This window comes from Schistocerca gregaria, chromosome 7, assembly GCF_023897955.1.
Source record: "Schistocerca gregaria isolate iqSchGreg1 chromosome 7, iqSchGreg1.2, whole genome shotgun sequence".
Lineage (NCBI taxonomy): Eukaryota > Metazoa > Arthropoda > Insecta > Orthoptera > Acrididae > Schistocerca > Schistocerca gregaria.
Genome location: NC_064926.1, coordinates 104,469,740 through 104,497,298, shown reverse-complemented (window position 1 = coordinate 104,497,298; position 27,559 = coordinate 104,469,740). Strand labels below are relative to the sequence as shown.

Here is a 27,559-nt window from a genome sequence, read left to right as displayed (position 1 = left end):
AACTCAACAATGCTTTCCTGAAAGAAAGTCGTTCTATCCAGTGTGGCTTGTGAACCAGTTCGTGCATAGATATTAATTAGGTGAGCTTTGTCTTTCAATAGACGTTCCTTGTCCACTCGCTAAGTTGTTTAACTCCTCTAGGTATAATTCCGTCTTTGAATAATGTTGTGGCCCCGCTTTCAGGTCCTCTGTTTACGATAGCATTGTACCCCACGATATGTTCCACTCTCTTTGTATGCACTTCTTGCAACAGGAGTATGACTATCTTGAACGCATTTATAAAATCTCTTACACATTCTGTTTCAGGAGTAGGTGTTCTAACAGTAGCTACGCTGTATGATGGAAATCAGTCCTAGTATTCATTTCGGTCAATCTTCGATCCACAGCTGTGAGTTGATAAAAGTCATCTTCCATGTCTGCAGAAATACCAACGAGCTCAATTGTACGAGGGTCGTTCAATAAGCAATGTCCCACATTTCTTTTCTCAGCAAATGGCCGTTCGCCAACTTTCTGGAAGAGCATGTATTCCCTGTTGGTAAAAGCTCTTGTCCTGTAGGCGTAGCCGTGTTTTCACTGCATGACTGACACTCTCGTCATCTTCAAAGTGTGTTCCCCCTAGAGAATCTTTAAGCGGCCCAAAGAGATGGTGTCAGGTCTGGACTGCAGGGTGGATTAGGCAATAATGTCCAACCCAATTTGGCGATGTAGTCCCGGGTTCTCAGACTTGTGTGTGGGTGTGCATTATCGTGTTGGAGCAAGCTTTCTGCTGGATTCTTGTCTGATCTAACACGTCGGAAAAGGTTCTCTAGTTTATTCAGTCTCTTCACGTATGCCTCTGAATTGGTAGTTGACCCTCTTGGCATCACATTCACGAGAATGACGCCATCATAATCCCAGAAGACTGTCACCATGACGTTTTCAGCAAAGGGATTGTCTTGAATTTCTTCTTTTGTGGTGAATGAGGATGATGCCATTCCATGGACTGCCTTTTTGTTTCTGGCGCAAAGTGGTGCACCCAGCTTTCGTCCCCCTTAATGATCCGTGACAGAAAGACCTCTCAGTCGGTCTCAAAATGCTCCAACAATTCAGATACAATGGCCTTCCTTTGAATCTTGCAGTCCGCTGTGAGCGTTCGTGTAACCCATCGTGAGCACCTCTTTGCATATCCGAGAGTCTCGATCATTGCAGACGCACTTCCAATACTGACCGAGAACCTGTAGAGCCAATTGTCGAGTTGTGATGTTCCGTTCGGCACGAAGATTCAGCTTGGCTGTAGCAGCGGCTGTGACAAGACGTCCCGAGCGTGGCTGATCATGGAGCTCTGTTTCTGCATTTCCTGAGGATGTAACTTTCTCTACCCATCGCGAAACTGTACTATCAACCGCAGCATCGCCATACACTGCACACAAACGTTTATAGATGTTGACCATGGTTTCTTATTCTGCACACAAGAATTCAATAACAGCACGCTAATTGTAACGTGAGCCGTACTAGACGCCATTTTGACGCTGTACTACGGCTCTGCCATCTGCCAGAAGGGTTCGAAACTTCACCGGCGCACAGAAAAAACATCAAATGTGAGGCACCAACATTGTTTGTCTATGTATATTAATGTTTCTTTTTTAAAAAAGATGTGGGGGATTACTTGTTGAAAGACGCTCGTATCACGTCCGATACTGTGTGCTGCAGTCGATTACAGTCTTCCATTTCTTCATTCCAAGATGTGTTGTCCGGTAGTGCTTAAGACACGTCGATGCTACTAGGAGTGAGATCCGCCCATGATAGTTTTTGGTTTTCCGTGTTCCTTTTTTCCCCTTCGATGCGTCAGTAAGTTGGTCGGTCGTGTTTGCTGCACCTTTTCGAATCATCATGATGTTTTGTGGATTCCTCTGATTTTCCTGTTCCACGGTCTGATAGTTCTGCCGTCCGTGATTCCCTCGACGTTCGTTGATTTTCTTCCTGGCCTTCCGATGGCGTGTCACGTAGTTTCTGTCATACCTGCTACACCTTTTCTCCCAGGGTGTGCGGAATCTTTTCAGCTCCATGATGGGCAGTCCTGCGCTTTTTGTTTCCTTTGGTGGAACTTTCTGTTGTTTCGCCATTTGCCGTCTGTGATTCAATGTCTTGTGCGGAATTTCTTTCCTCGGTCATATCGTTCTTGTCTGCGCTGCTCCGAGCAACATTTGCACTGCTGCCTCGTTGTTTTTCACGGAGATGATCAGAAACTGTTCTATCGCTTCTTCTGGATGGGTCTCTTCCATTCGTGCGCTCTGTTCGACGTGGCCCGCAGTGTCGTGAATAACTGCCTCTGATGTCGTAGCGGGAGCTGAACGAACTGCTGCGACGTAAGTTATCGGCAGCTCTGACACGGTGGGTGGGGCAGCTGCCTGCCCCGTCGGTCGTTGCGCCACTCGGCGCTGCAGACACTTACCGCGTGCAAGTCCCGTGCTAGGCTGCCCTTCATAAATAACTGCAGCATGATACACACAGACATATGATGGTATATGTGTCATCCTGTGAATTTTAGCCGACCTCACACCATTTAAGACCATGACTTTATGTGCAGCGGGCCACTTTTCAGCTACGTTGCCTGCAATGGTGCCATTAATTTGACTGCGGTTATTTCAAAGGGCAGTTCTAAAATGCGTATAGTTGTTATTCAGAGTCGTGCAATTTCACCGATATCGACGTCGAAATGTTTGAAATTTAACTTCATTCCATACAGCTCTACAATTCGGTCATATTTTTCAGGATTCTGAAACTTAGAAACACGGTTACTATTACTGATCGACAGATGAATTCCAATTGCATCCTCAGTTGTTTACTATTTCTTCCATAAAGTCCTCTGTTTCATGCTATTTAAGTCGTGCATAGGTACTGTCAAACGTGAACTTGAAAGTATTTTCCTGTACAGGTTCTCCCATTACAGTTTCTACTGTGCCATCGGTCGTTATACTGCGGCCCGAGAGCCAGTCGTGACCAGAATCAAGCATTTATGCGGTCCGTGGTTCTCAGCCATTTTCATGACAATTACGCATATAGAAACTATTTTAAGATGTGTTTAATTTTAATTGACGTTGGTGAATTCGGCTGGGAATTAACTGAGCGGTTAATACAGGAGAGAAGTGGGAATATTTGATTCTTCACCTTCCAATGCTGACAACTCACGAGTGTGCGCATACAGCACCGATCAGCTGCTGTTGTATAAATGTCAAACAGAAGCAACATGGATTCGTGAATTTGCATTGTAGAGATGGTCATCTTCAAATATCGTACATATTTGTCGCAAGTAATATGTAATTAAACTGGGCCTGTTTCGATACAATTCAATGAGTAAAACAAAAAAGCCATTCAAGACATTTTTAATTGTGTCTCATATTGCAATTGCTGTTATTAATTAAAATAACATACTAAGTTATAGAGGTTGCCAATTAGTAGCAAGAGCTGGGGTGGGGGTGTGGTAAAGGCGCCAGCACGGGAAAAGCGGCCACTGCTTACCTTTTGCCTTGAATGGCGCTGCTGCCTGCCGAGAAGTGGTCACTCCAGTCATTAACATACATCGCCACTGTTGTGAGACTCACAGAGGAAGCTTGTTCCGTCAATTTTTAGTAAAAAGTTCTTGTTTCTGTGTCGTCTGATATAAGTCATTTACATTATTATTGTTACTTCACCTGCATGGAGGGTAATAATTTTTTATCATAGCAGTTTTAAACAACGTCCTTTGGTCTACAAATGTAGTTTCCTGTTTTTTACTTCAGTTTGATAGTTTATTCTGTGAATCACTAACGGCGAGATGGTGTCCGACCACGAAAAGTGGCCGAGATGTTCATTCCAGTAATAGTTAGTTACTTCCAGAGAAGCACGTATAAGACAACTGATAAGACTGACTTCTAAATCCTTTTATATACGAAGCTATCATCGAGGGACATGAAAGGGAGGCAGTGGTTGGGAAGGGAGTGAGACAGGGTTGTAGTCTCTCCCCGATGTTATTCAATCTGTATATTGAGCAAGCAGTGAAGGAAACAAAAGAAAAATTCGGAGTAGGTATTAAAATCCATGGAGAAGAAAGAAAAACTATGAGGTTCGCCGATGACATCGTAATTCTGTCAGAGACAGCAAATGACTAGGAAGAGCAGTTGAATGGAATGGATAGTGTCTTGAAAGTAGGATATAAGATGAATATCAACAAAAGCAAAACGAGAATAATGGAATGTAGTCGAATTAAGGCGGGTGATGCTGAGAGAATTAGATTAGGAAATGAGACACTTAAAGTAGTAAAGGAGTTTTGCTATTTGGGGAGCAAAATAACTGATGGTCGAAGTAGAGAGGATATAAAATGTAGGCTGGCAATGGCAAGGAAAGCGTTTCTGAAGAAGAGAAATTTATTAACATCGAGTATAGATTTAAGTGTCAGGAAGTCATTTCTGAAAGTATTTGCATGGAGTGTAGCCATGTATGGAAGCGAAACATGGACGATAAATAGTTTGGACAAGAAGAGAATAGAAGCTTTCGAAATGTGGTGCTACAGAAGAATGCTGAAGACTAGATGGGTAGATCACATAACTAATGAGGAAGTATTGAATCGGATTGGGGAGAAGTTTGTGGCACAACTTGACCAGAAGAAGGGATCGGTTGGTAGGACATGTACTGAGGCATCAAGGGATCACCAATTTAGTATTGGAGGGCAGCGTGGAGGGTAAAAATCGTAGAGGGAGACTAAGCACATTCAGAAGGATTTAGGTTGCAGTAGGCACTGGGAGATGAAGAAGCTTGCACAGGATAGAGTAGCATGGAGAGCTGCATCAAATCAGTCTCAGGACTGAAGACCACAACAACACATCCGCCTTTCTATCCCCTTGTGACAATGTCGAGTTAATTAAGTAACATTATTTAAAGTCGTTTCTGTTCTGTTATACAAAAGGCCGGTTGTAAACAGGCTGCAGCAGCCGCTTGGTTTCTTTCAGGTATTAGGGCCTGAAGACGACTAGAAAATGTGCCCCCAAAACCAGAAAAACAAACATGGGATCCTGCTGCGATGTTGCTGGCCACCGTACCTGCTTAGGTACCGAAAAGGGTTACTATGTAAGCCTTCACAAAAATGTATGTAGCGCCAATATACTATTTCCTTTTTCACTTAATAATATTTGGTACGATACCCTATGATGTGTAGATTCAAAATATGTAAGTCGTAAGCTTCTGTCACTTACCACGGATTGATGAAAATTTGATGTCTCTTTCAGTGCCCCTGAACCCCCCTCCCCCCTCCACCGTCCTCTCCACCTTCCTATACTGCCCGAAGTGTCTCCCTAAAGTGTCAATTTTGGCTCTTAAGCAAAAAATGTTTGACCTTCAGTGCAGTGCTGTAAAGCGTTAACTCACGATAACTGCGCTTGGCCGCCAGCAGCGAAAACGTTAATATGACACTTACCCGCGCCAAGAACTGACTGGCCTACCTGCCGAGTCAGTACTGCTGGGAGTCTGCTCTCCCTGAGGTATTTTTTATTAACAGATTTAATTAGTGATGTTAAACATGAGATTACTTATAAATTTTGCGTGGAATGACCTTACTGAGAACCAAATAAAATTGACATTCCAATTTTACACCTTAAGTGGGAATCATTTGGGTTGTTTATCGGATATGATAATCAAATATTAAGTGAATGTAGCAGGACAATTCTGAGCTACACCCGCAAGTTAATCGACGCTCACATAGATCCCGAACGTACTACACAATGTTGCCAGTTCTGCACTAGATTAGTGACAGATGGAATGTGTTCACTCAGCCGACGTTCGAAGCTGGCGAGATCTGAAGTGTTGCCCAGGGGTCGGAAGTGGTTTGCGGTCAAGGTTTTAAATTTTAACACACACTTATTGTATGTTTGTATGCAAATCTACGTGATTTAACCGTTTTCCTTATTATTATATGTACCATTATATACTATTCAATTTAATATCAATAGCATGCAACATGCTCGTACATGAAAAATAAATACATATATAAATAAATTAACCCTACGGGGCGTGCAGCTCAGAGCTGTGCTTGAAGTAACCGATTTGTAGTAGTTTGTTGTGTCACTGTGGTGCCAGCTGCTGTTCAAGTTTCTGCTGCAGATGCAGTACGATGCGCCAGAGCCATGCGCCAAACATGATGGTCTTGAAACTTTCTGGCAGATTAAAACTGTGTGCCCGACCGAGACTCGAACTCAGGATTTTTGCCTTTCGCGGGCAAGTGGTCTTCCCTGCCGGTAGTGCCACGTAGCTGTTTGGGGTCCGTTTTCTTGTGATCGTGCGTTCCAGTGACCAGCGATGCCACCAATCATGTACAGTGGCTACATTCGAACTAAGACTTTGCAATACTGCAGAGGGAACAACCAGATGATCGTAGCCGTATTGCACGACCTCGTTCAAACTCAGTGAAGTGTTGATAATGGCGTCTTTGTTGCCTTAAGGCATTTTGGACTAACATCGACGCACCACGTCCAGTCTCAAAGGTAACTTACGTTCACGACCGTTACAACGTGTACTTAACGCAAATCTGATTTGCATACTCCTAGAGGCGCTACTGGAGCCACTGTTGTGTAACTTTTGCGAAATCTGAACAGACATCATCTGTCAGATGTAGAAACACTCCTACCAACTTCCGTTTATGTCCCATAACTTCCTCTTGGTACTGAGATCTTTCTACCGCCAGTGTAGTCAAACGACTGTGACAAAAAGAAAGCATATGATCTGCAAGACAGTTACCGTATGTGGGTTTCATAGAAATCAGGCTAAACGCATTTGGGGTGGTTTGGATACTTTTGAGCGTACTAGGACATGCAGTTGCTTGTTCCTCTATATTAAGGCGCTCAGTCCGGAACCGCGTGACTGCTACGGTCGCAGGTTAGAATCCTGCCTCGGGCATGCATGGATGTGTGTGATGTCCTTAGGTTAGTTAGGTTTAAGTCGTTCTAAGTTCTAGGTGACTTATGACCACAGCTGTTGAGTCCCATAGTGCTCAGAGCCATTTGAATCCTCTGCATCAGATGCCACTGACGATGTTTTGTACACCCAGATGCCGGTTTGGCTAATCAACATTTCAAGTGCAGTTCTGATGTCTAGATGTCATTTAATAAATATCTAACAGTTGCAGACCACCGAGCATAAAAGAAGTATTTAATGTTACATGTAGGTGAGCGTAGAACACATCGTAGAATTGTAACCCGAAAAATCAATGTTCGTAGGATTGAATGTTGTAAACGATACATCGAAAAGAATGCCTCTACCCTCTTTTCAGACACTCCATGGTCTAAAAGCTCGACATACTCAACCGATTAAGGTCTTTCTTCCGAAAGAGGTTCCGGAAGGATTGCAGAATAAATTAAAATGTGATCAACAGTACCGTCCGTTGCAGCGGGTATGATTATCTCCACGGCAGCTCGGCACCATCGCCCACAAAGAGAAAACTGCGGGTCTAGAGGATCGGATGTGTGGTTGCAAAACCCCACCTCTGTTCCTGAAGGCATTCATACTTTCCTCTGACCAACTGCGAAGAAGCAGAACTCTGAACACTGGTCGTGCGAACTGCCTGCCCACACTAGGATGCCAGTACCTCCAGACTAGTTCTTTCCACGAAGTTCCTGTCCTTTTATTGGCCACAGTCTTCTCTCCAGACGAAAGCATAACGATCACAATTCGGCAAATAGAAGCGGGAGTGACGTACGAAATCGCATACAGGTACTTTCTTTTATTCACGGGTTAATCTCGACACTGCTGATCCATGATAAATGGGCTGGTCTCTGTACTTAGTTCCGTGTTCCATAGGTCGTATTCACGAATGGGACGTGCCAACTGAACAAAAGGTTTCAGAGACAATATATTTATTTGGCTATGTGCTCGCCATTTACAGATATATAGTTCACCAGTGAACGAATAATTACGGATCAACTTGTTCGTCAGCGTAGCAGGCTTTCAACAGTACTTTTTAACATAAATTCAAGTGATTGACAAAGGTTGAAAAAAATTGATCAAACGCGGAGGGCCAAAAATTGACGACAGCAGGATATAACAAATGATTATATTTGGTGATGATTTTCTTAGTTGTAGACGACATAGGGGACAAGTTACAAGTCGCTGTACATAGACTGAATCAGATTTGCTCTGACTAGAATCTTTTTATTAAAAAAAAAGAATAAAACAAAACTAAAACAATGAACATTGTTTCAGTAGTAAGAAAAGTCAGATCATTAAATGGGAAAAATAGTTTTCTGTGTTACTTGGCACCTAGAAACTAACTACATCCGAACAGACCTGGAAAAGCCCAACGGTACCGACCCACCGCCGTGTCGCCCTCACACCAAAGGAGTTATCTCATGCGGATATGGAAGGGTGTAGGGTCAGAACATTACTCTCCTGGCCGTTGTTAGCTTTCGTGACCTAGAGGCGCTACTTCTCAATCGAGTACAGGAGGCAGTCAAATGAGAACGAGACAGATGGGTGACAGTAAGTAAACTGTTTATTGTTCCACTGTGAGACAAGATGGTCAATGCCTTCGTGGAGAAATGTTTGCGGTTACCTACGGAACAATATTGTACACAGGCGGACACCTCTTAGTCCGAAGCAGATCACCGGAAACGGATGTCTCTTCAAGAGAAGAGCGTTAAAAAAAAAACGCTATTCACTGCATTGTAAATATTGTTTGATATGTTTCTAGGATGGTCATTCAATAATTAAAGAGACAAATTGCTCTGGAGAAAAAAAGAGTTTATTTTTACAAAATAATACTACTTCTACTTTTCAACATAGTACCGTTGAACATTTATGCACTTGTTCCAACAAGATTTTTTATTCCGGCTGCAAAGAACACTTTCAATTTCGCACAAACTTTTTCACTTTGTCGTGGTATCTCTTCCCATGAAATTACTCTTTTAGTGCACCAAACAAATGGAAATCGCTATGTGCTAAATCAGGACTGTAAGGGGGATGAGGCAGTACTTCCCAGCCCATTTTATCGACGGTTTCACGGATTCGTTGACCAATACGAGGACGTGCGTTGTTTTGCTGGAGAATCACACCACTCCTCTGAGACCCACGACGTCCCTCTCTCTCATGGCTGTCTTCACCTCGTTTAAAAGCAAATCCGAGTAGTATTTGTTGTTCATTGTACGCTGCTCTTCGAGATAACCACAAAAAACTGGACCTTCAGCATCCCGAAACACCGTCAACATGACTTTTCCTGCTGATGCTTGGATTTTGAATTTTTTCTTGACAGGTGAATTGGTGTGCTTCCACTCCATGCTTTGTCTTTTTGGTTCTGGCTCATGATAGTGAACCCAAGTATCATCAGAAGTTAAACTTTTGTTGAGGAAGTGTCCTCTTTCATATCGTTCCTTTAGCTCTGTGCACACTCTCAACTTTGTTTCCTTTTGTAGCCGCGTCAACTTCTTTGGGACCCATCTTGCACATGTTTTGCGGTACTTTAGCTTATTACAAATAATGTTATGAACTATACCGTTACTAAATTGAATCTTATCAGCTATCATTTCCATAGGCACACGGCGGTCGTCAAGAATAATGTCATCAATTCGACTTACTAGTGAGGGAGTTGAAACTGCAACTCGCCGGCCAGAACGGTGTTCGTCAGTAAAAATTTGCACTATTCATACAACTTTCACGATAACTTTATACATTCTACAGTATGTATTCATTGGTTTCTCGCCTACAGAAAGTAAAAAAGGAATAACACAACGTTGTTCAACTAGCGTGGACGTTTCAAGAGGACGCGCCATCGTGAAACGTATTTTTGAGGTTGTAAACTAAACAATGTTGATACATCAGCTGATCAGGGCTCATCCCAGTGATGCCAACTTATAGCCATAAAAGTACCAAAGCTTTTTACCAGACCAATTTCTCTCTTCAATTATTGAATGACCCTCGTAAGTCTATATTTCCTCGAGAAAATAAATGTTTTGAAATGTCTGGACGACGATCCTTTCATTTCTCAGCAGTAATACATATCATATGACTTCTACAGAAACATTCATTGTGATGTAGTCTCAGTAGCCACGAATAGTCCACTGAGTCTCGTGTGAAAGAGGTTTTAGTGTGAAAGTGCTCTGTCGTCATTCAAGACATTGCATGATAGCGTTTGACACACATTTCGCAGGTCTTCGATGTCTACGTACACATTGTACAAACCACTGTGAAGGGCTTGGCAAAAAGGGATCCCGTGTTAGGCTTTCTTCCCGCTCCAGCCGTGTATGGTGCGTGGGTTCTTCTTTTAGACGTCATCCTTCGGGTCACGTGATACGACGTGCCTCAACAGACGACTCACACATTGCTGTCACGCCGCTGTTCGCTGTGTGTGCGTCTTGCCGCAGCCAGCAGTGTCGCTCGTCTGCCTCTGACGATGCCACGAGTTGCATGTCTGGTAATGATCTGCTTTTATCATTTCCGAGAAAAAGTTTGGTCTACAATGCTTTTGGGCGAAGCTGCACACCAGACTCCACAATTCTGTGATGGCAATAGGGTCTCATGGATAACTGAGCTTCAAAACCTGACGTTCTGGCTGTCTACATAGCCACAATGATGAAACCAAGCTTCATCAGAGTAGAAAACAATTCAACAACAAAATACTTTTGCGAATAAAATGCAAAAACAGTGACAGTAATGTAGTCTTTTTGCTCCATCACACTCTGAAAGCTCGTGCACAACGTGACTGCGATACGGACAAAATTTCAGCTTCTTTGTGTTTATGAGAACACTCCCATATGACAGTTTTCGTATCGACTTCCTTGGTGAACGTAGCAAAGATGGGCGGATATTTTCCAATGAGGCATCCTTAACACAAAATGACAGCCGGAACGATCACATTCTTTCACACTACTACCTTTTCAGAAATGAGAGACTACGGGTGAAACTTTATTTGTCGAGAAAAGCCAGCTTGAAGTCTTCCTCACAGTTTAAGAAAGAATGCGATTTGAAGTAACTTTCAAGAATGAACACACATTCACCCTGCGAAAAAAACGGACATTTGTTTGCTCAGAACTAACTCTGCACTGACATCAAACGGGCGAGAAGCTGCTTTGATATCACGTGTTTTGTCTCTCTCACAGTGCTATCCGATGTCAACATAGAACACAAATATCCCCACCGGTGTGTAACTCAGTTTCTCACCATACTTTTTTTATTTAGGGTTGCGTAACTTCTGCCTACCCTGTATTTCAGGACTATTCACTTTATACTAATTGTTTAAACTTGCAAAGCACGGTTTCGCAGCATGTTTGGCTTCTATTTTAAAGAGCCTGCCTACTGAGATTTTTCAACATTTTCGTGGCCCTCCCCTGTGAGTAGACCGTTGATATCGCCCTTTTTTTTGTATGTGTATAATATACTCTCTTAGCCATATTTCATATAGGTCCAAAGCACTCATGTAATATTCTAAGATTTGACGCACAAATTATTTGTTAGCACCTTTGTAGACTGAATGCATTTTCCCAGTATTCTGACAATGAACCAAAGTCTACACCTGCCTCAACAACTGGGGCTGTTTGTTCGTTCCATTTCACATGCCTACACGTATTTGCGTGAGTTGACAACTGTTCTAACTCACAGAACTTGTATTCATAGGATACTACTTTTCTTCTTTGGTGAAGTGCATTATTTTACATTTATCGACATTTAAAGCAAGCTGCCGATATTTGCAGACACTTTGAACTATTATCAAGATCTAACTGGATATTTGTGCAACTTTTCTCAAGCAGAACTTCATTACAGATACCTGCGACCTATGTGCAAAGTCTGTGATTATTATTAATTGAGTCTGCCAGGTCATTTATACACATCGTGAACAACAATGGTGCCAACACATATTCTTGCGGCGTACTTGAGGTTACTTCTTTCCATTCGAGATGATCTGATGTGTGTCCCCCCCCCCCCCCCGCAACCCCTACTGGAAAGTCTGTAATCCAATTTTCTTTGATACCCCATATTATCAAAATTTTGGCAGTAAACATTGGGGTGGTAGCGAGTCAAGTGCTTTTCAGAAAACAAGAAATACTGCGTCTACGTTACAGCGCTGGACCGTGACTTTCAGAATGTCATGAGACAGAAGCGCAAGTTGGGTTTCACGTGATCGGTGCCAGGTGGCACGGAGGAGGTCGTTCTGCTCGGGACGCCACACCGTGTCTGAGCTGAGCGTGTGTCGGGACTCACGTCGGGTCGGCCAGTCTGGAGCGAAGCCCGGGGAGGCGACGCCGACGCCGTCGCCGTCGCCGTCGTCGGTGTCGTCGACGCCGACGGCCAGCCCCACGGTGAGGTCCCTGGAGGAGGGCTCCTCGAAGGGCGCGCGCTGGACCGCCGGCGCCCTCCGGTACTCCGGCCTGCAGGAAACGAAAAAGTCGTCAGCGCCACAACTTCACCGTATCTATGTGGTAGCGTAAAGCCGTCGGCACACGGGCCGTGCTGTCGAACGTTAATGTTGAGCGTGCCAAGTTCAACGTGCTGCTGAACGCTCAGGAATGATGCGACTTGTGCATACGGTACGTGGGCTCCAATGTGGTAAACGCGTTCGCAACGCACTCCAGAGGCAGTTGAGGGATGCTTCTAGTTCGTAAATCACACTGTTTACTCAACGGGTGAGCGTAAAATTCTCACGTTTGCTCTATTAAAACGCACATTTCCTCCATCGTCCACGAAAAGAAAAGTACCATGTGCAGTCAATCAGGACACAGGCTTATAAAAGTTCCATTACAAACAGTGCAGTACAAATTTGGACTGCTTCTCCGCATAAGATAAACATTATCTCATCATTCCCACATTTTAGTAAAATCACAAGGTCAGTCTTACTTGATAACTGTCCTGTAGATTAAGCCTATCGAACAAAGTAGCCCCTCAAGAAAGGAGGAACTTATATTTACATAGCATCAAATATTACAGTATATACTTAGAGTAAACTAATAATAAAGTGTCAGAACCTAATAAAAACGCGAATGTTAAGAAAAAAAATTGGGAGTGTCAAGCTGCCAACCACCGCCGTCAATGCAATTCTTATTATTCTTATTATAGAACAGCGATGCTACCCATTATGCTAAACCAACAGCGCATCTAATCACTTTATCTTAGCCCGTGCTGAAAACCTTAATCGTAGACTTCTTACTAACTGAAATTTAATTAATACAAATTGTACCAAGAACAATGCGTTTCGGCTGGATCTTCAGTGTGTCGCTGCCTTCAAATAGCCTAATCTCATAATACGCAAGTTACAACAGTTGTTTTGCCACGAATATGATGTTTCTCATTATTTTATTGCAACGAATCACACAGTTAACAATGGGTTTTCCAGTGTTCTTAATTTGCTGGTGCTCAGAAACGGCATATATACGTATAGGCTTCAAATGAATGAAAATATGGCGCCTCACAACTCTGTACTGAAGGGAGACGGCGTGCGTGTGACGTAGGTGGCGTTGTGACATTTCATTGGTCAACGCTCAGACGCACGCTCAGAATATCTGACATACCAGATATTGCTCTGCACTTTCGGAAAGACCCCCGAACGTGCTATTCCACGCTATGACGTCAGAAACTCGGCACGCTCAACGCTCAACGTTCGGATGCACGATCCGTGTGCGGACGGCATTAGAGCTATGGAAGCAACCACTGTCGGACTGCTGTTAGTCCTGTGCATCATTTGAATGGTGTACCATTACGAATACAGAAGTCACTTTGGGACCAGCAAAGATCCAAATGTATCTCCTCAACCCAGTATTATAGTTTTTATATATAAAATTGGCTTTGAATAAGTAGGGCCAATTTCGGTTGAAAAAAAATGCGGAATTTGTGACGGGACATCGCTGAATATTCGCACTTCAGCTCCTGTAGTTTCATGGTGTTGCAGTACGCGGCTGTGCTACACGTTGAAACGTCTTTATATAAATTTTCTACTAATATAGCCGAGTGAAACTAAGTTACTGTCTCTTTGCTTGTCTTTGTCATTTCATATGTGACATACAGAATTTGCCCTTACAAACAGAACTCAAACTTTTCCTATTCATTAATTACTCGCAACATTCAATGGTAACGCGATCTGACTGCTTTCAAATTAACTCAAAAGTATGGCCCTGAATAAGAAGAAATCCTAAGAATAACCTATACGTTTCATAAGACACTTATCTCACAAAAAATTTTCATTACACGAACTACAGCGATACTGCAAGCATCAATACAGCCAGCTCAATAAAAGATTGCAACTATTGTAGGCTCTAACTGCTGATAGGCATATGGTTAGGAAAGGAAAGATTTTGTTGCCAAGCAAACAATGTATTTTTACCTTAATAATGTGACATCCAGTTAAAAAAACATACAATCGTCCGTGGCATCCAGTTCCAAAAATTATATAATCACGAATAATATTTAATCTCCGAGTCGGACACGTCCAGATCGTCCGCTCACGCTGCTAATTATTAACCACTAACCTCCATCACTCCTTACTACTCACATCCAGCCTCCGTCACTACTATCTGTTCACCTCCAACTTCCATCACTGCTGGCGATTAACTTCCAACTGCCATCACTGCTGACTGTTAACTTCTAACTGCTAGTGCGACCAGCCATAGAGTCTCTTACAGAGTGCGCACAGCGCTATCAGAGTTATTAATGTAGAGCACTACATAGCGCTGTCAACATACAAACACATAAACAGCCTACATACAACGTAGCCATCAAAATGGGGCTTGTAAGGGAGGTCAGTTTCAAGTAGGGAGCTGTCATTGAATTGGTTTTGGCAGAAAACCAGAACATCGCAAATATTCATAGGCGCTTGCAGAATGTCTACAGAGACTTGGCTGTGAAAGAAAGCACGGTGAGTGGTTGAGTGAGGTGTTTGTTCTGTCTCCTAGGTGTCGGCCGGATGCACACAGCTGAGACTCCTGCAATGTTGGAACGTGTGGACACACTCATTCGAGGTGATGGACGGATCACAATGAAACACCTCACTGCGGAAATGGACGTCTGCTGGACGTCCGGAATTTCCTAAATGTCTGTAAACAGTGTGGCTCGATCAGCAATATTCCCACTCCCGGGTTGGGTCATCTTTCCAGTGGTGTGCGCATAGCGAGCGATGGCGACACCTGCCGGGCCGATCGGGAGCGAGGGGTAAGCTCTAGCAAGTAGCGAGGAGCGAGGATTTTTGCTTTCGGACGCCTAACAGTAACGTCGTTTGGGAAGTCGGGCGCACAGTACAGGCGCCGTGCGAGGCAGCAGAAAGAGCGCATCTTAAATGGGCTGTTTACCCGGGTGACGGCGTCGTAGCAAATATCGCCGGCGTTGAAGCAGTCACGTTACTGGGAAGTCGTTGGTGTATTTCGCTTCCTGCATGTCTCCTGGCACCGAGATCTGTGGCGGCTGGCTTCGTCGAACAAGAAAGAGGGTAAGGGCCTTGCTTGTGCTGTAAATTGTGGCCAGAATCAACTAATTCGTTCAGTGCTGTTGACTTCATATTTTTGGGTGGCCATTGCTACTCCTACTGAGTCTGTCCTCGATGATCAGCATCTACTAGGGCTAGCGTGCTGATACATTCTGTTTGTAGATTGCTACTGTCAGTGTCAATTGCCAATGAAAACAGTTTGGCTGGTCCTTGTTTAAGTGTCGCCTGGTTATTGAATTTATATGACACAACGGAGTTAAGCTGGCCAATTGCTGTAGATACACTTGGACACAATTTTTCCTGGATATTTTGCTGCAAATTACAATTACATTACTGTTACGTTTCTATCTAACATAACAGTCTGTCTGAGAGACATGTATCTAATTCTAAATGAGTAGTTTCACAAGTTATTACAGGTTACTGAGAGGCCAGTTGTTATTGTGTGTTTAAATAGTTTGCAATTGATTCTATTAATGAAAGTAGAATAATTCCTTAGGTGACAGTATGTGGATATGGTAATTAAATCTGATTTCATCACAAATTTAATTGGTCATGTCAAATTTTATATTTTATATCCTACACTGTAGGGTGCTTGCCATTTAAGTAACATGGCTGTGTGCCATGGTATCTGATTTGTTGTTGCCTGTACTCCGAATTACTTTGGTAATACCAATGACTACAGTAACGAAAGACTACATTTCCTCATTAAATTTTAGTAAATTTTTCTTCAGGTTGATCATAGTTATTGAATAAATAATTTTTAACTCATTTCACTAAATGTGTGATAGGACATAAGTGCCGTGGTTTATGAATATTTAAATTCTGAAGTAACTTGCTCCCACCTAAATGGTAATTTTAAAAATGTTTTGAAGGTTTTATTTGTTATTTGTCTGGTTTAAATGTGACAAATAAATGTTCAGTGCGACTGTCGATGGCTATTGTCTGATGTTTCACTTGGTCCAGTCCTGCCAACTCGCAGCCTGTAGTGATGAGCCTGTGCCGTTGTGCAAAAGTTGAATTCCATGCTGTGCTGACACACCAGTCTGCTTTCCAGGTAAGTGGATGACCCGAGGTGAACAAATTCCATGGTCCCTCTGTTCATTGGACCTGACAACTATTGCCTTTTTGTTTTGGGGATTCATCAAGGATACCGCTTTTGTTCCTACCTTGCCGGTTTCCGTACCAGAGTTGAGAACTAGAATCTGTCTTCCAGTTGAAGAAGTCACGCCAGACATGACGTAGCGAGTTTGGCAAGAAGTCGGCTTCAGATGGCGTGTGTGCCGCATAACTATGGGAAGTCACAGTGAGCCTTTTTAGGTGTAAGATAAAATCCTTGATGTATTTTGAAATAAAAATTGCACCAAAATCGTGTCTGTACGTTAAATGAATAAATCAAAGTAAAGTCGTTGTTGACACTTCTGTTGTATATACATTGAAGCGCCAAAGCAACTGTTTTAGGCATGCATATTCAAATACAGAAATATGTAAACATGCCGAATACAACGCTGCGTTCAGCAACCCCTATACAGGGTGTTACAAAAAGGTAAGACCAAACTTTCAGGAAACATTCCTCACACACAAAGAAAGAAAATATGTTATGTGGACATGTGTCAGGAAACGCTTACTTTCCATGTTAGAGCTCATTTTATCACTTCAAATCACATTAATCATAGAATGGAAACACACAGCAACAGACGTTCCAGCGTGACTTCAAACACTTTGCTACAGGAAATGTTCAAAATGTCCTCCATTAGCGAGGATACAAGCATCCACCCTCTGTTGCATGGAATCCCTGATGCGCTGATGCAGCCCTGGAGAATGGCGTATTGTATCACAGCTGTCCACAATATGAGCACGAAGAGTCTCTACATTTGGTACCGGGGTTGCGTAGACAAGAGCTTTCAAATACCCCCATAAATGAAACTCAAAAGGGTTGAGGTCAGGAGAGCGTGGAGGCCAAGGAATTGGTCCGCCTCTACCAATCCATCGGTCACCGAATCTGTTGTTGAGAAGCGTACGAACACTTCGACTGAAATGTGCAGGAGCTCCATGGTGCATGAACCACATGTTGTGTCGTACGTGTAAAGGCACATGTTCTAGCAGCATAGGTAGAGTATCCAGTATGAAATCATGGCGGTGAATCGAAGAAGTACAGTACATACTGACAAAACTAAAATGAGCTCCAACATGGAAATTAAGCGTTTCAGGACACATGTCCACATAACATCTTTTCTTTATTTGTGTGTGAGGAATGTTTCCTGAAAGTTTGGCAGTACCTTTTTGCATCACCCTGTATAAGGCAAAAAGTGCTGGCGCAGTTGTTAGATCGGTTACTGCTACTACAGTGGCAGGCTATTAAGATTTAAGTGAGTTTGAACGTGGTGTTACAGTCGGCGCACGAGCGAAGGGAGACAGCACCTCCAATGTGGCGATGAAGTGGGATTTTCCCGAACGACCATTTCACGAGTGTACTGTATCAGGAATCCGGTAAAACATGAAATCTCCGAGATCGCTGTAGCCAGAAAAAGATGACATAGTCTCGAAACCGGGAAGCAGTTATAGAAAATCAGAAGCTGTGTTTAGCACAGCACACACTAGCCTGAGGGCTGGCCCACATGAATGAGGTCGTGGCCTGAGCAGCCACACAACACGCTCCAGCCAGCAAATGGCGCCCCAGCCACAGGCTGTGTTGCGGCGTAACGACATGAGCCGGCACCACGGAGGAGCAGAGAAGGCTGTGAGATATCAGCCAATAGTATGCTGACTACGACGCTGCTACGACGGGAGCGCCATCTGGTCCAAGAGAATATAAGCGCTGTTCCGCCTAGCAACGGCAGTGGAAGAAGACCCGTCATACAGATGCTACAGCAATGACTTAGGAACTGTATTATTTTGCTCACATAGAAATTGGATATACCATTGATTAATTGCACGTCGCCATTTGTTTTTGACACCCCTTTGTGAATATGTGAAGTTAAGTATTGTCAATTTAACTTACTGTAATAAACTTCATTAATATGATGTGCTTCAATTGTTGTCTAGGGACCGGAGAAAACAGCTTCCTAGGCGCCCTATATTAGACGACTGGAAACGATACTACAGGCTGGGTGCATTCTATCCGCTGTCAACAACAAATCCGACACAGTTCGTGAGTCCACAGGTACGACCGGCAAAGCACAGGAATTTGGACAAAGCAAGACAGAAATGGAAAGATCGTCCACTCAAAAAACAATAACAAAAAGACTGAATTTCTTGAAAGGAATCGAAGACGGCCAAAAACAGCATTCCACACAGTCACGTAGCCATAGACGCATTTCACAGACCTGCGTTCACAATCGCGGCGAGCGCACTCTTGCGTTTTATGCCGCACAAATTACAACAATGTCAGAGTTGTGGAAGTTTGTTGTTATTACTGTTCTTAAATCAATTGCGTACACACGAGTTTCCCCATTTTCTTTCTAAAATGATACAATATTCTGATTTTCAGTTTCTTCCACGTTATGGTAAAATGATATGCTAAACTCTAATTTAAACAAGTTATTATTATGTTAAATATTTTATTATTTTATTGTTATTATTTTATTGTTACTATTTTCAAAACATTAGGTTTTGTAATACAGAGTCTGGCAAAAAGGCCTCCCTTATTTCGAAGGGTGGTTACAAACAAAGGTACAGAGAAAATACTTTCACTTGTGGACTACGAATACTATTTTGCATTAGTTGGTTTTAAAAATTATGTCCATTAAACGGCGTTCTCCACAGATGCCAGATTGATGGATCCATTTTCCGGATTTTGTCCACTGTGACATTTCCAGTGGAATGGCAGCCTCTTCCTGGGTGTTTGCCTGCTTACGTGATTGCAGGGTTTTGGGATGATGTCTGTACGGTCAAACCATTAACTGTCCGCAAAGATAAAAAATCACAAGATGATAAATGGGGCCAGCTTGTGGGCCAGGCGATGTGTCCTCGCGAAGAACCAAGACGATCAGGAACAACTCTCTCAAAATTTCTAGACAACGTCGAGAGGTGTGAACTGATTCTCCTTATTGTCAGAACCAGATTTCTTCCTCTTCATGGTCCCCAGACAAAGTGGTTTAACTGAGGTTTCTATCATGTACACTAGCATTTTGGATTAACTATTACCGTTACGCCATCTTATTCGAAAAAATTGGGACCCCACACACCTGATCCAGCAATGGCACACCAAACTGTCACACGGTGGCTGTGAAGTGGTCAGCGGTGAATTCCTGAAGGTTCTCCGCTGCCCAGTAGAAGTAGTTTCGTTTATTTACAGTATCTGACAAGACGAGGTGGGCCTCCTCACAAGAAATGGAAACAGCGCTTGGGACCATGTTCTGAAGATTTTCTCACACACAGCTCTGCGAATTTCAAAATGCTTCTCACTTCATTCTTCGGTAACCGTCATTTTTTAGGGGTGCATGTGCGCAAATTGTCCTATCAGACAATCCCAGCGCATCTGCATGTTTAGGTGTTGAATGCTTTGGAGATTGCTGAACTGACACTCTCACACATGCCACAGTTTCTGACCTCGTTCTCATCCGAGGTAGGCCAGTATATTTTCTTTTCGTTGCAGAAGCTGACTCTTTAAAGTTGTATACTCAAACTCGGATAGGTTTTTCTTTATTTTTTAATCAGGAACAAAACCATGCCGACCATGTTCGAACAAAATGCGAAATGCTCGCTGAGTATTGATGACAGAACCATCATTATGAATATACTTTTCCACAAACAAATACCTGCTGCTTACCTAGCCAAGCCAATACGCCTTGTGAAAATAGCACATTCACGGCTATCGATCGACCGCCTGCTTAGCAGATTGGTAGTATGCTTGTCTCCCATGCACTGGGCCCGGGTTCGATTCCTGATCCGGTTGGAAATTTTCCCCTCTCGTGGACTGGGTGTTGCGTTGTCCTCATCATTGGTCTCAAGTCACCTAATGTGGCGCCGACTGCAGTAAGACTTGTGTTTGGCGGCCAAACCCGGATGGGACCTCCAGGCCAACAATGCCATACGATCATTTCATTTCATTATACCGCTATTGATCGATATCCCCTCCACATCAGTAACCCCACCACAACCCTACCTCTATCCCCCACTCCCCAAGAACAACTGTAGATCTGTGCCTCACAGGCAGAATCTACCAGGTGGTTATAATTAAAGTGCAACTCTCATAGAGCAACTATGCGGGCTGTAATTGTCGTACGGCAACGCCTTCGCGGGCAAGTGCTCTCAAGGTAGGAGACGAGATACTGGCAGAAGTAAAGCTGTGAGGACGGGGCGTGGGTAGTGCTTGTTTAGCTCAGTTGGTAGAGCACTTGTCCGCGAAAGGCAAAGGTCCCGAGTTCGAGTCTCGGTCTGGCACACAGTTTTAATCTGCTAGGAAGTTTCCTGCTGAATATTTATTTTTACCTGGGAGAGCTCTAGCCGGCCGCAACTGCGCGACTGCTACTGTCGCAGGTTCGAATGCTGCCTCGGGCATGGATGTGTGTGATGTCCTTAGTTTAGTTAGGTTTAAGTAGTTCTAAGTTCTAGGGGACTGATGACCTCAGCTGTTAAGTCCCATAGTGCTCGGAGCCATTATCAACCATTTTTTTGAAGAGCTCTGCGTCTCTTATCACAAGAAAACTGATCGTGTTGAGCTGGTGCATATGTTCGTAGCGTTTTTCGATAATAAATACCACAGACACAAATATCGGAGAATTTGGTCATGAATAATGTAGTCTCCTACACTATTTAAAACAGTCTGTCAACGCTCCGGTAACCACTCGATTCCACGTAGTTTTCATCAGTAGAGGAAGTCCCTTGAGGACTGTTCGAGCGCAAAAGGGGCAAATCTGAGTGCACAAGATCGGGTGAATATGATGTGTGCGGGATAATTTCCCAACCGAACTCCCCCGTATAGTGTTTTTTGTCAGTTTAGCAGAATGTGTGTGGGTGTTATTGTGCAGTAGCACCACTTCACACAGCCTCCCTGATCGTTGTTCTTGCAATGCGTCTGCAAGATGTCCCAGTGTTTGACAGTGAATGTCAGCAGCGATGGTTACAACACGGGGGAGGTAATTTCTAGTGCACCATGCTGTTGTTGTTCCTCCAGATGCCTAACATTATCTTTTGTGGACGCGCACAGGTCTTTGTATGGGGAGTTGCTGCTTTGTTTGGACTCAACCATTCCTTTCTTTTCCTTATGTTAGCATGAAGACACCATTTCCCGCAGCCAGTAACGATACAGAACGGAAAGGGTCGGCGTTGTTGACGAGGCAATTGATGACAACAAGCAGAAGTCCACATTTCGCCACCTGCTGATTTCTGTGAGTTTGGCTTGGAGCATGCGTTACCTTGTTTTGTTGTTGTGGTCTTCAGTCCTGAGACTGGTTTGATGCAGCTCTCTATGCTACTCTATCCTATGCAAGCTTCTTCATCACCCAGTACTTACTGCAACCTACAACCTTCTGAAACTGCTTAATGTATTCATCTCTTGGTCTCCCTCTACGATTTTTACCCTCCACGCTGCCCTCAAATGCTAAATTTGCGATCACTTGATGCCTTCTTCTTGTCAAGTTGTGCCACAAACTCCTCCCCAATTCTGTTCAATACCTCCTCATTAGTTATCTTATCTACCCATCTAATCTTCGGCATTTTTCTGTAGCACCACATTTCGAAAGCTTCTATACTCCTCTTGTCCGAACTATTTATCGTCCATGTTTCACTTCCATACATGGCTACACTCCATACAAATACCCTCAGAAATCACAAATCTATATTCGATGTTAACAAATATCTCTTCTTCAGAAATGCGTTCCTTGCCATTGCCAGTTTAAATTTTATATCCTGTCTACTTCGACCATCATCAGTTATTTTGCTCCCCATATAGCAAAACTCCTTTACTACTTTAAGTGTCTCATTTCCTAATCTAATTCCCTCAGCATCACCCGAGTTAACTCGACTACATTCCATTATCCTCGTTTTGCTTTTGTTGATATTCATCTAATATCCTCATTTCAAGACTGTCCATTCCGTTCAACTGCTCTTCCAAGTCCTTTGCTGTCTCTGACAGAATTACAATGTCATCGGCGAACCTCAAAGTTTTTATTTCTTCTCCATGGATTTTAATACCTATTCCGAATTTTTCTTTTGTTTCCTTTACAGCTTGCTCATTATACAGATTGAATAACATCGGGGAGAGGCTACAACCCTGCCTCACTCCCTTCCCAACCACTGCTTCCCTTTCATGCCCCTCGACTCATATAACTGCCATCTGCTTTCTGTACAAACTGTAAATAGCCTTTCGCTCCCTGTATTTTACCCCTGCCACCTTCAGAATTTGAAAGAGAGTATTCCAGTCAACATTATCAAAAGCTTTCTCTAAGTCTACTAATGCTAGAAACGTAGGTTTGCCTTTCCTTAATCTTTCATCTAAGATAAGTCGTAGGGTCAGTATTGCCTCACGTGTTCCAATATTTCTACGGAATCCAAACTGATCTTCCCCAAGGTTGGCTTCTACTAGTTTTTCCATTCGTCTGTAAAGAATTCGCGTTAGTATTTTGCAGCTGTGGCTTATTAAACTGATTGTTCGGTAATTTTCACAACTGTCCTGCTTTCTTTGGGATCAGAATTATTATATTCTTCTTGAAGTCTGAGGGTATTTCGCCTGTCTCATACATCTTGCTCACCAGATGGTAGAGTTTTGTCAGTACTGGCTCTCCTAAGATTGTCAGTAGTTCTAATTGAATGTCTGTCTGATAAATCTTGCTCACCAGATGGTAGAGTTTGTCAGGACTGGTTCTCCGAAGGCCGTCAGTAGTTTTCAAGGAATATTGTCTACTCCCGGGGCCTTGTTTCGACTCAGGTCTTTCAGTGCTCTGTCAAACTCTTCACGCAGCATTGTATCTCCCATTTCGTCTTCATCTACCTTCTCTTCCATTTGCATAATATTGTCCTCAAGTACGTCTCCCTTGTATAGACCCTCTATATACTCCTTCCACCTTTCTGCTTTCCCTTCTTTGCTTAGAACTGGGTTTCCATCTGAGCTCTTGATATTCATACGAGTGATTCTCTTTTCTCCAAAGGTCTCTTTAATTTTCCTGTAGGCAGTATGTACCTTACCCCTAGTGAGATAAGCCTCTACATCCTATACACCCTAATTTTTAAACCTCCCCAATGCATGCAAGTTTCGCATGATGGTGGAATGTTTACAGTTCACCACATCTGCCACTCTTGGAATACACTGACGTGGATCATTGTGGATCAATGCCTTTAGATGATCTTAATCAAACCGCGTAGTTCTTTGTGAATGTGGTGGGTCACTAATGTCAAAACAATCCTGCTTAAAGCGACAAAACCATATTGTTGCCACTCTCTGTCCAGTTGCACCGTCCTCATACAAGACGCAAATGTTTCTTACTATCTCCGCTGCTGTCAGTATGTCGGAAACGTTTCGATTTCTCCACTTGGTACTCCATTTTCTAACGACCACAGCTCCACTCACTATCGACAAATGTCAATATCTGCAGCCACATGGCAACAGTCAACTGCAAATAAAAAGTGGCAGTCTATAAATAAACCCATAGCAACTGGAATAGCAACATACAAAACAAATCCGCTACGAAATTATGTGCCAGTCTCATATGTAGCGCACTCATTTCTGCCCTGAGAACGCAGACTATACAGGTAGAATGGTCTAGCTGTAACACGGCACTCACTCCGCAGTAATCTCTCTGAACTGGCACGCAGCTGTGGCTGGACCGACAATCCGGATGTGTTTAAGTATGCAAACGACACTTAATAATTTGTATTCTGATTAGCGTTCGACAACTACTAAGCTATAAATATCTGGAGCAGTAGTACACACCAAACGAGCACAAGGTGCTGTCTAAATTTCTGGAAGAGGTAGTAGGATTTCTCTGGCGTGGGAATGGTGCCGATTTCGTTTTACAGACACGTCTACCAGATCAGTTACCTGAAATTTACTGTTATAGTCTTACTTTGCTCCTATCCAGAGGTGCCTCTTATCATCGTAGTGGTCTGAAATTCTTTGTGGACAAGCCCTGTTAGACGCTGCGATTCTTAGGAGCAGCAGCTTGTTAGCAGATGAACTGGTGTCCAATACGCTTGGTTGACTCATCCACGGGTACTCATCAACTACGCGCGATTGTCGTAGAACTATTAAGGACTCTCAGAAGGTTCAAAGGAGAACTTTGTGGTTTGTGATAAGACTGAAACGACAGTGCACTTCCATAATAAATGCATCATACAGCACGTCATTGAGCACTTTTATTAGGTTGTTGCAAGGTTCTCAACAATTCTTAGCTGTGAAAAAAATTAATTTGTAATGAATAACATTTAGGAATGAAATCTAGATACGAGGCCCCTCTATTAAGATTTTCCAGAAACAGTGAAAGAAAAGCATTTTTTGGACAAATCGTTCTACTTGTTTCTCGCAATATGTCCTTTGAAACACATACGTTTTTGTATACATTCCAGTGATTATGGAATCATTTTCCCAATGTTTGTCCTTTTTGATTAATCGTACTGACGTAATGCATTCTCTGACGATGATGTGGTCGATAAAAAGTACTCGAGTCACGTAAATACTTGTGATCCACCTTCGTGGAGTGCCGAGCTGCGGCTGTCGCTACATCCAAATGGCTATGGAGAGCCGAGAGAAACAGCTGTTTGCACGTGACGCTGCGATAGCGCGCCGTACAACACTAGCGCTTTTACGTCAGCTCCACTAACTCATTAACGAAGTTTAAAAACTTTTTCGAAAGTTCAGCTACAATTCCAACTCTGCAATGTACGATGTAAAACGTAACAAATGATTAGTTACACACAATCACAATTTTTCAATATCACATTCGTCAATTAAGTGCGTGTACCTGACTGAAGGCATATCTTGAAATTTCAGAATGACCATGAAAAAATATGATAAGGTAAGGCGTTCGCCACGAAGCTGTTACCTTATCATGTGTTTTAAAAAATCAGATATTTTTTACCGAAAATTTCTTACAAAATTTTGCGACGTGAAAAATGGAGCACAATGAATAACGGTGAGTTTCTTCATATGAGAAAGATTGCATTTATTAAACAATTAACTATAGTAACAGATATGGCACATAAAAATGCTTTTAAAACAATGAAACCGAACAGCTCAATGTCTCGTTACCGGATCCGTTGCCTAGCTGTAACGTGCCAGAAGTCAACACTGTGGCCTCCGCACAAAGTACACTCCTGGAAATTGAAATAAGAACACCGTGAATTCATTGTCCCAGGAAGGGGAAACTTTATTGACACATTCCTGGGGTCAGATACATCACATGATCACACTGACAGAACCATAGGCACATAGACACAGGCAACAGAGCATGCACAATGTCGGCACTAGTACAGTGTATATCCACCTTTCGCAGCAATGCAGGCTGCTATTCTCCCATGGAGACGATCGTAGAGATGCTGGATGTAGTCCTGTGGAACGGCTTGCCATGCCGTTTCCACCTGGCGCCTCAGTTGGACCAGCGTTCGTGCTGGACGTGCAGACCGCGTGAGACGACGCTTCATCCAGTCCCAAACATGCTCAATGGGGGACAGATCCGGAGATCTTGCTGGCCAGGGTAGTTGACTTACACCTTCTAGAGCACGTTGGGTGGCACGGGATACATGTGGACGTGCATTGTCCTGTTGGAACAGCAAGTTCCCTTGCCGGTCTAGGAATGGTAGAACGATGGGTTCGATGACGGTTTGCACGTACCGTGCACTATTCAGTGTCCCCTCGACGATCACCAGAGGTGTACGGCCAGTGTAGGAGATCGCTCCCCACACCATAATGCCGGTGTTGGCCCTGTGTGCCTCGGTCGTATGCAGTCTTGATTGTGGCGCTCACCTGCACGGCGCCAAACACGCATACGACCATCATTGGCACCAAGGCAGAAGCGACTCTCATCGCTGAAGACGACACGTCTCCATTCGTCCCTCTATTCACGCCTGTCGCGACACCACTGGAGGCGGGCTGCACGATGTTGGGGCGTGAGCGGAAGACGGCCTAACGGTGTGCGGGACCGTAGCCCAGCTTCATGGAGACGGTTCCGAATGGTCCTCGCCGATACCCCAGGAGCAGCAGTGTCCCTAATTTGCTGGGAAGTGGCGGTGCGGTCTCCTACGGCACTGCGTAGGATCCTACGGTCTTGGCGTGCATCCGTGCGTCGCTGCGGTCCGGTCCCAGGTCGACGGGCACGTGCACCTTCCGCCGACCACTGGCGACAACATCGATGTACTGTGGAGACCTCACGCCCCACGTGTTGAGCAATTCGGCGGTACGTCCACCCGGCCTCCCGCATGCCCATTATACGCCCTCGCTCAAAGTCCGTCAACTGCACGTACGGTTCACGTCCACGCTGTCGCGGCATGCTACCAGTGTTAAAGACTGCGATGGAGCTCCGTATGCCACGGCAAACTGGGTGACACTGACGGCGGCGGTGCACAAATGCTGCGCAGCCAGCGCCATTCGACGGCCAACACCGCGGTTCCTGGTGTGTCCGCTGTGCCGTGCGTGTGATCATTGCTTGTACAGCCCTCTCGCAGTGTCCGGAGCAAGTATGGTGGGTCTGACACACCGGTGTCAATGTGTTTTCCATTTCCAGGAGTGTAGTTAGCCTTTAGGCTGGAAATCGTAGCCCTTTTTGTCAAACTTTATGGCAGCAAAAATGGGCATGAAAGTTGGCAGAATTTCGTTGCTGTAAGCGCATCACTGTGACAAGGGACTAGTAGTGCCGTATCAAAGTTATAGAAAATCGCCGCGCGGTGTAGCAGCGCGGACTAGAGCGCGTTGCCACGGATCGCGCGGCTAGCCCCGTCGGAGGTTTGAGTCCTCCCTCGGGCATAGGTGTGTATATTGTCCTTGGCGTAAGTTAGTGTAACTTCGTTTAAGAAGTGTCTAAGCCTAGGGACCGATGATCTGAGCAGTTTGGTCCCATAGGAACTTACCACCAATTATAGGAAGTCGGGACTTAGGGGTGATTTAATAAATCATTCGGTAAGTATTTCCTTGTACTATGTTACGAAAAACGCTGGTACAGTGGTATAATTACACTACCTGACGAAGGTATCTGGACACTTATTAGGGGACCATTAATATAGTGCGTTCAT

General features: G+C 43.8%; 1 protein-coding gene across 1 annotated transcript in view; it reads right to left on the bottom strand.

Moving 5' to 3' along the window:
• LOC126281526 (uncharacterized) overlaps window positions 1–27,559 on the bottom strand; it is a 188,277-nt gene that overhangs the window by 142,239 nt on the left and 18,479 nt on the right. Inside the window, exon 2 of the mRNA XM_049980567.1 lies at window positions 12,193–12,359. Coding sequence (XP_049836524.1) covers window positions 12,193–12,359 — 167 coding nt within the window. The remainder of the gene's footprint in view (window positions 1–12,192; window positions 12,360–27,559) is intronic.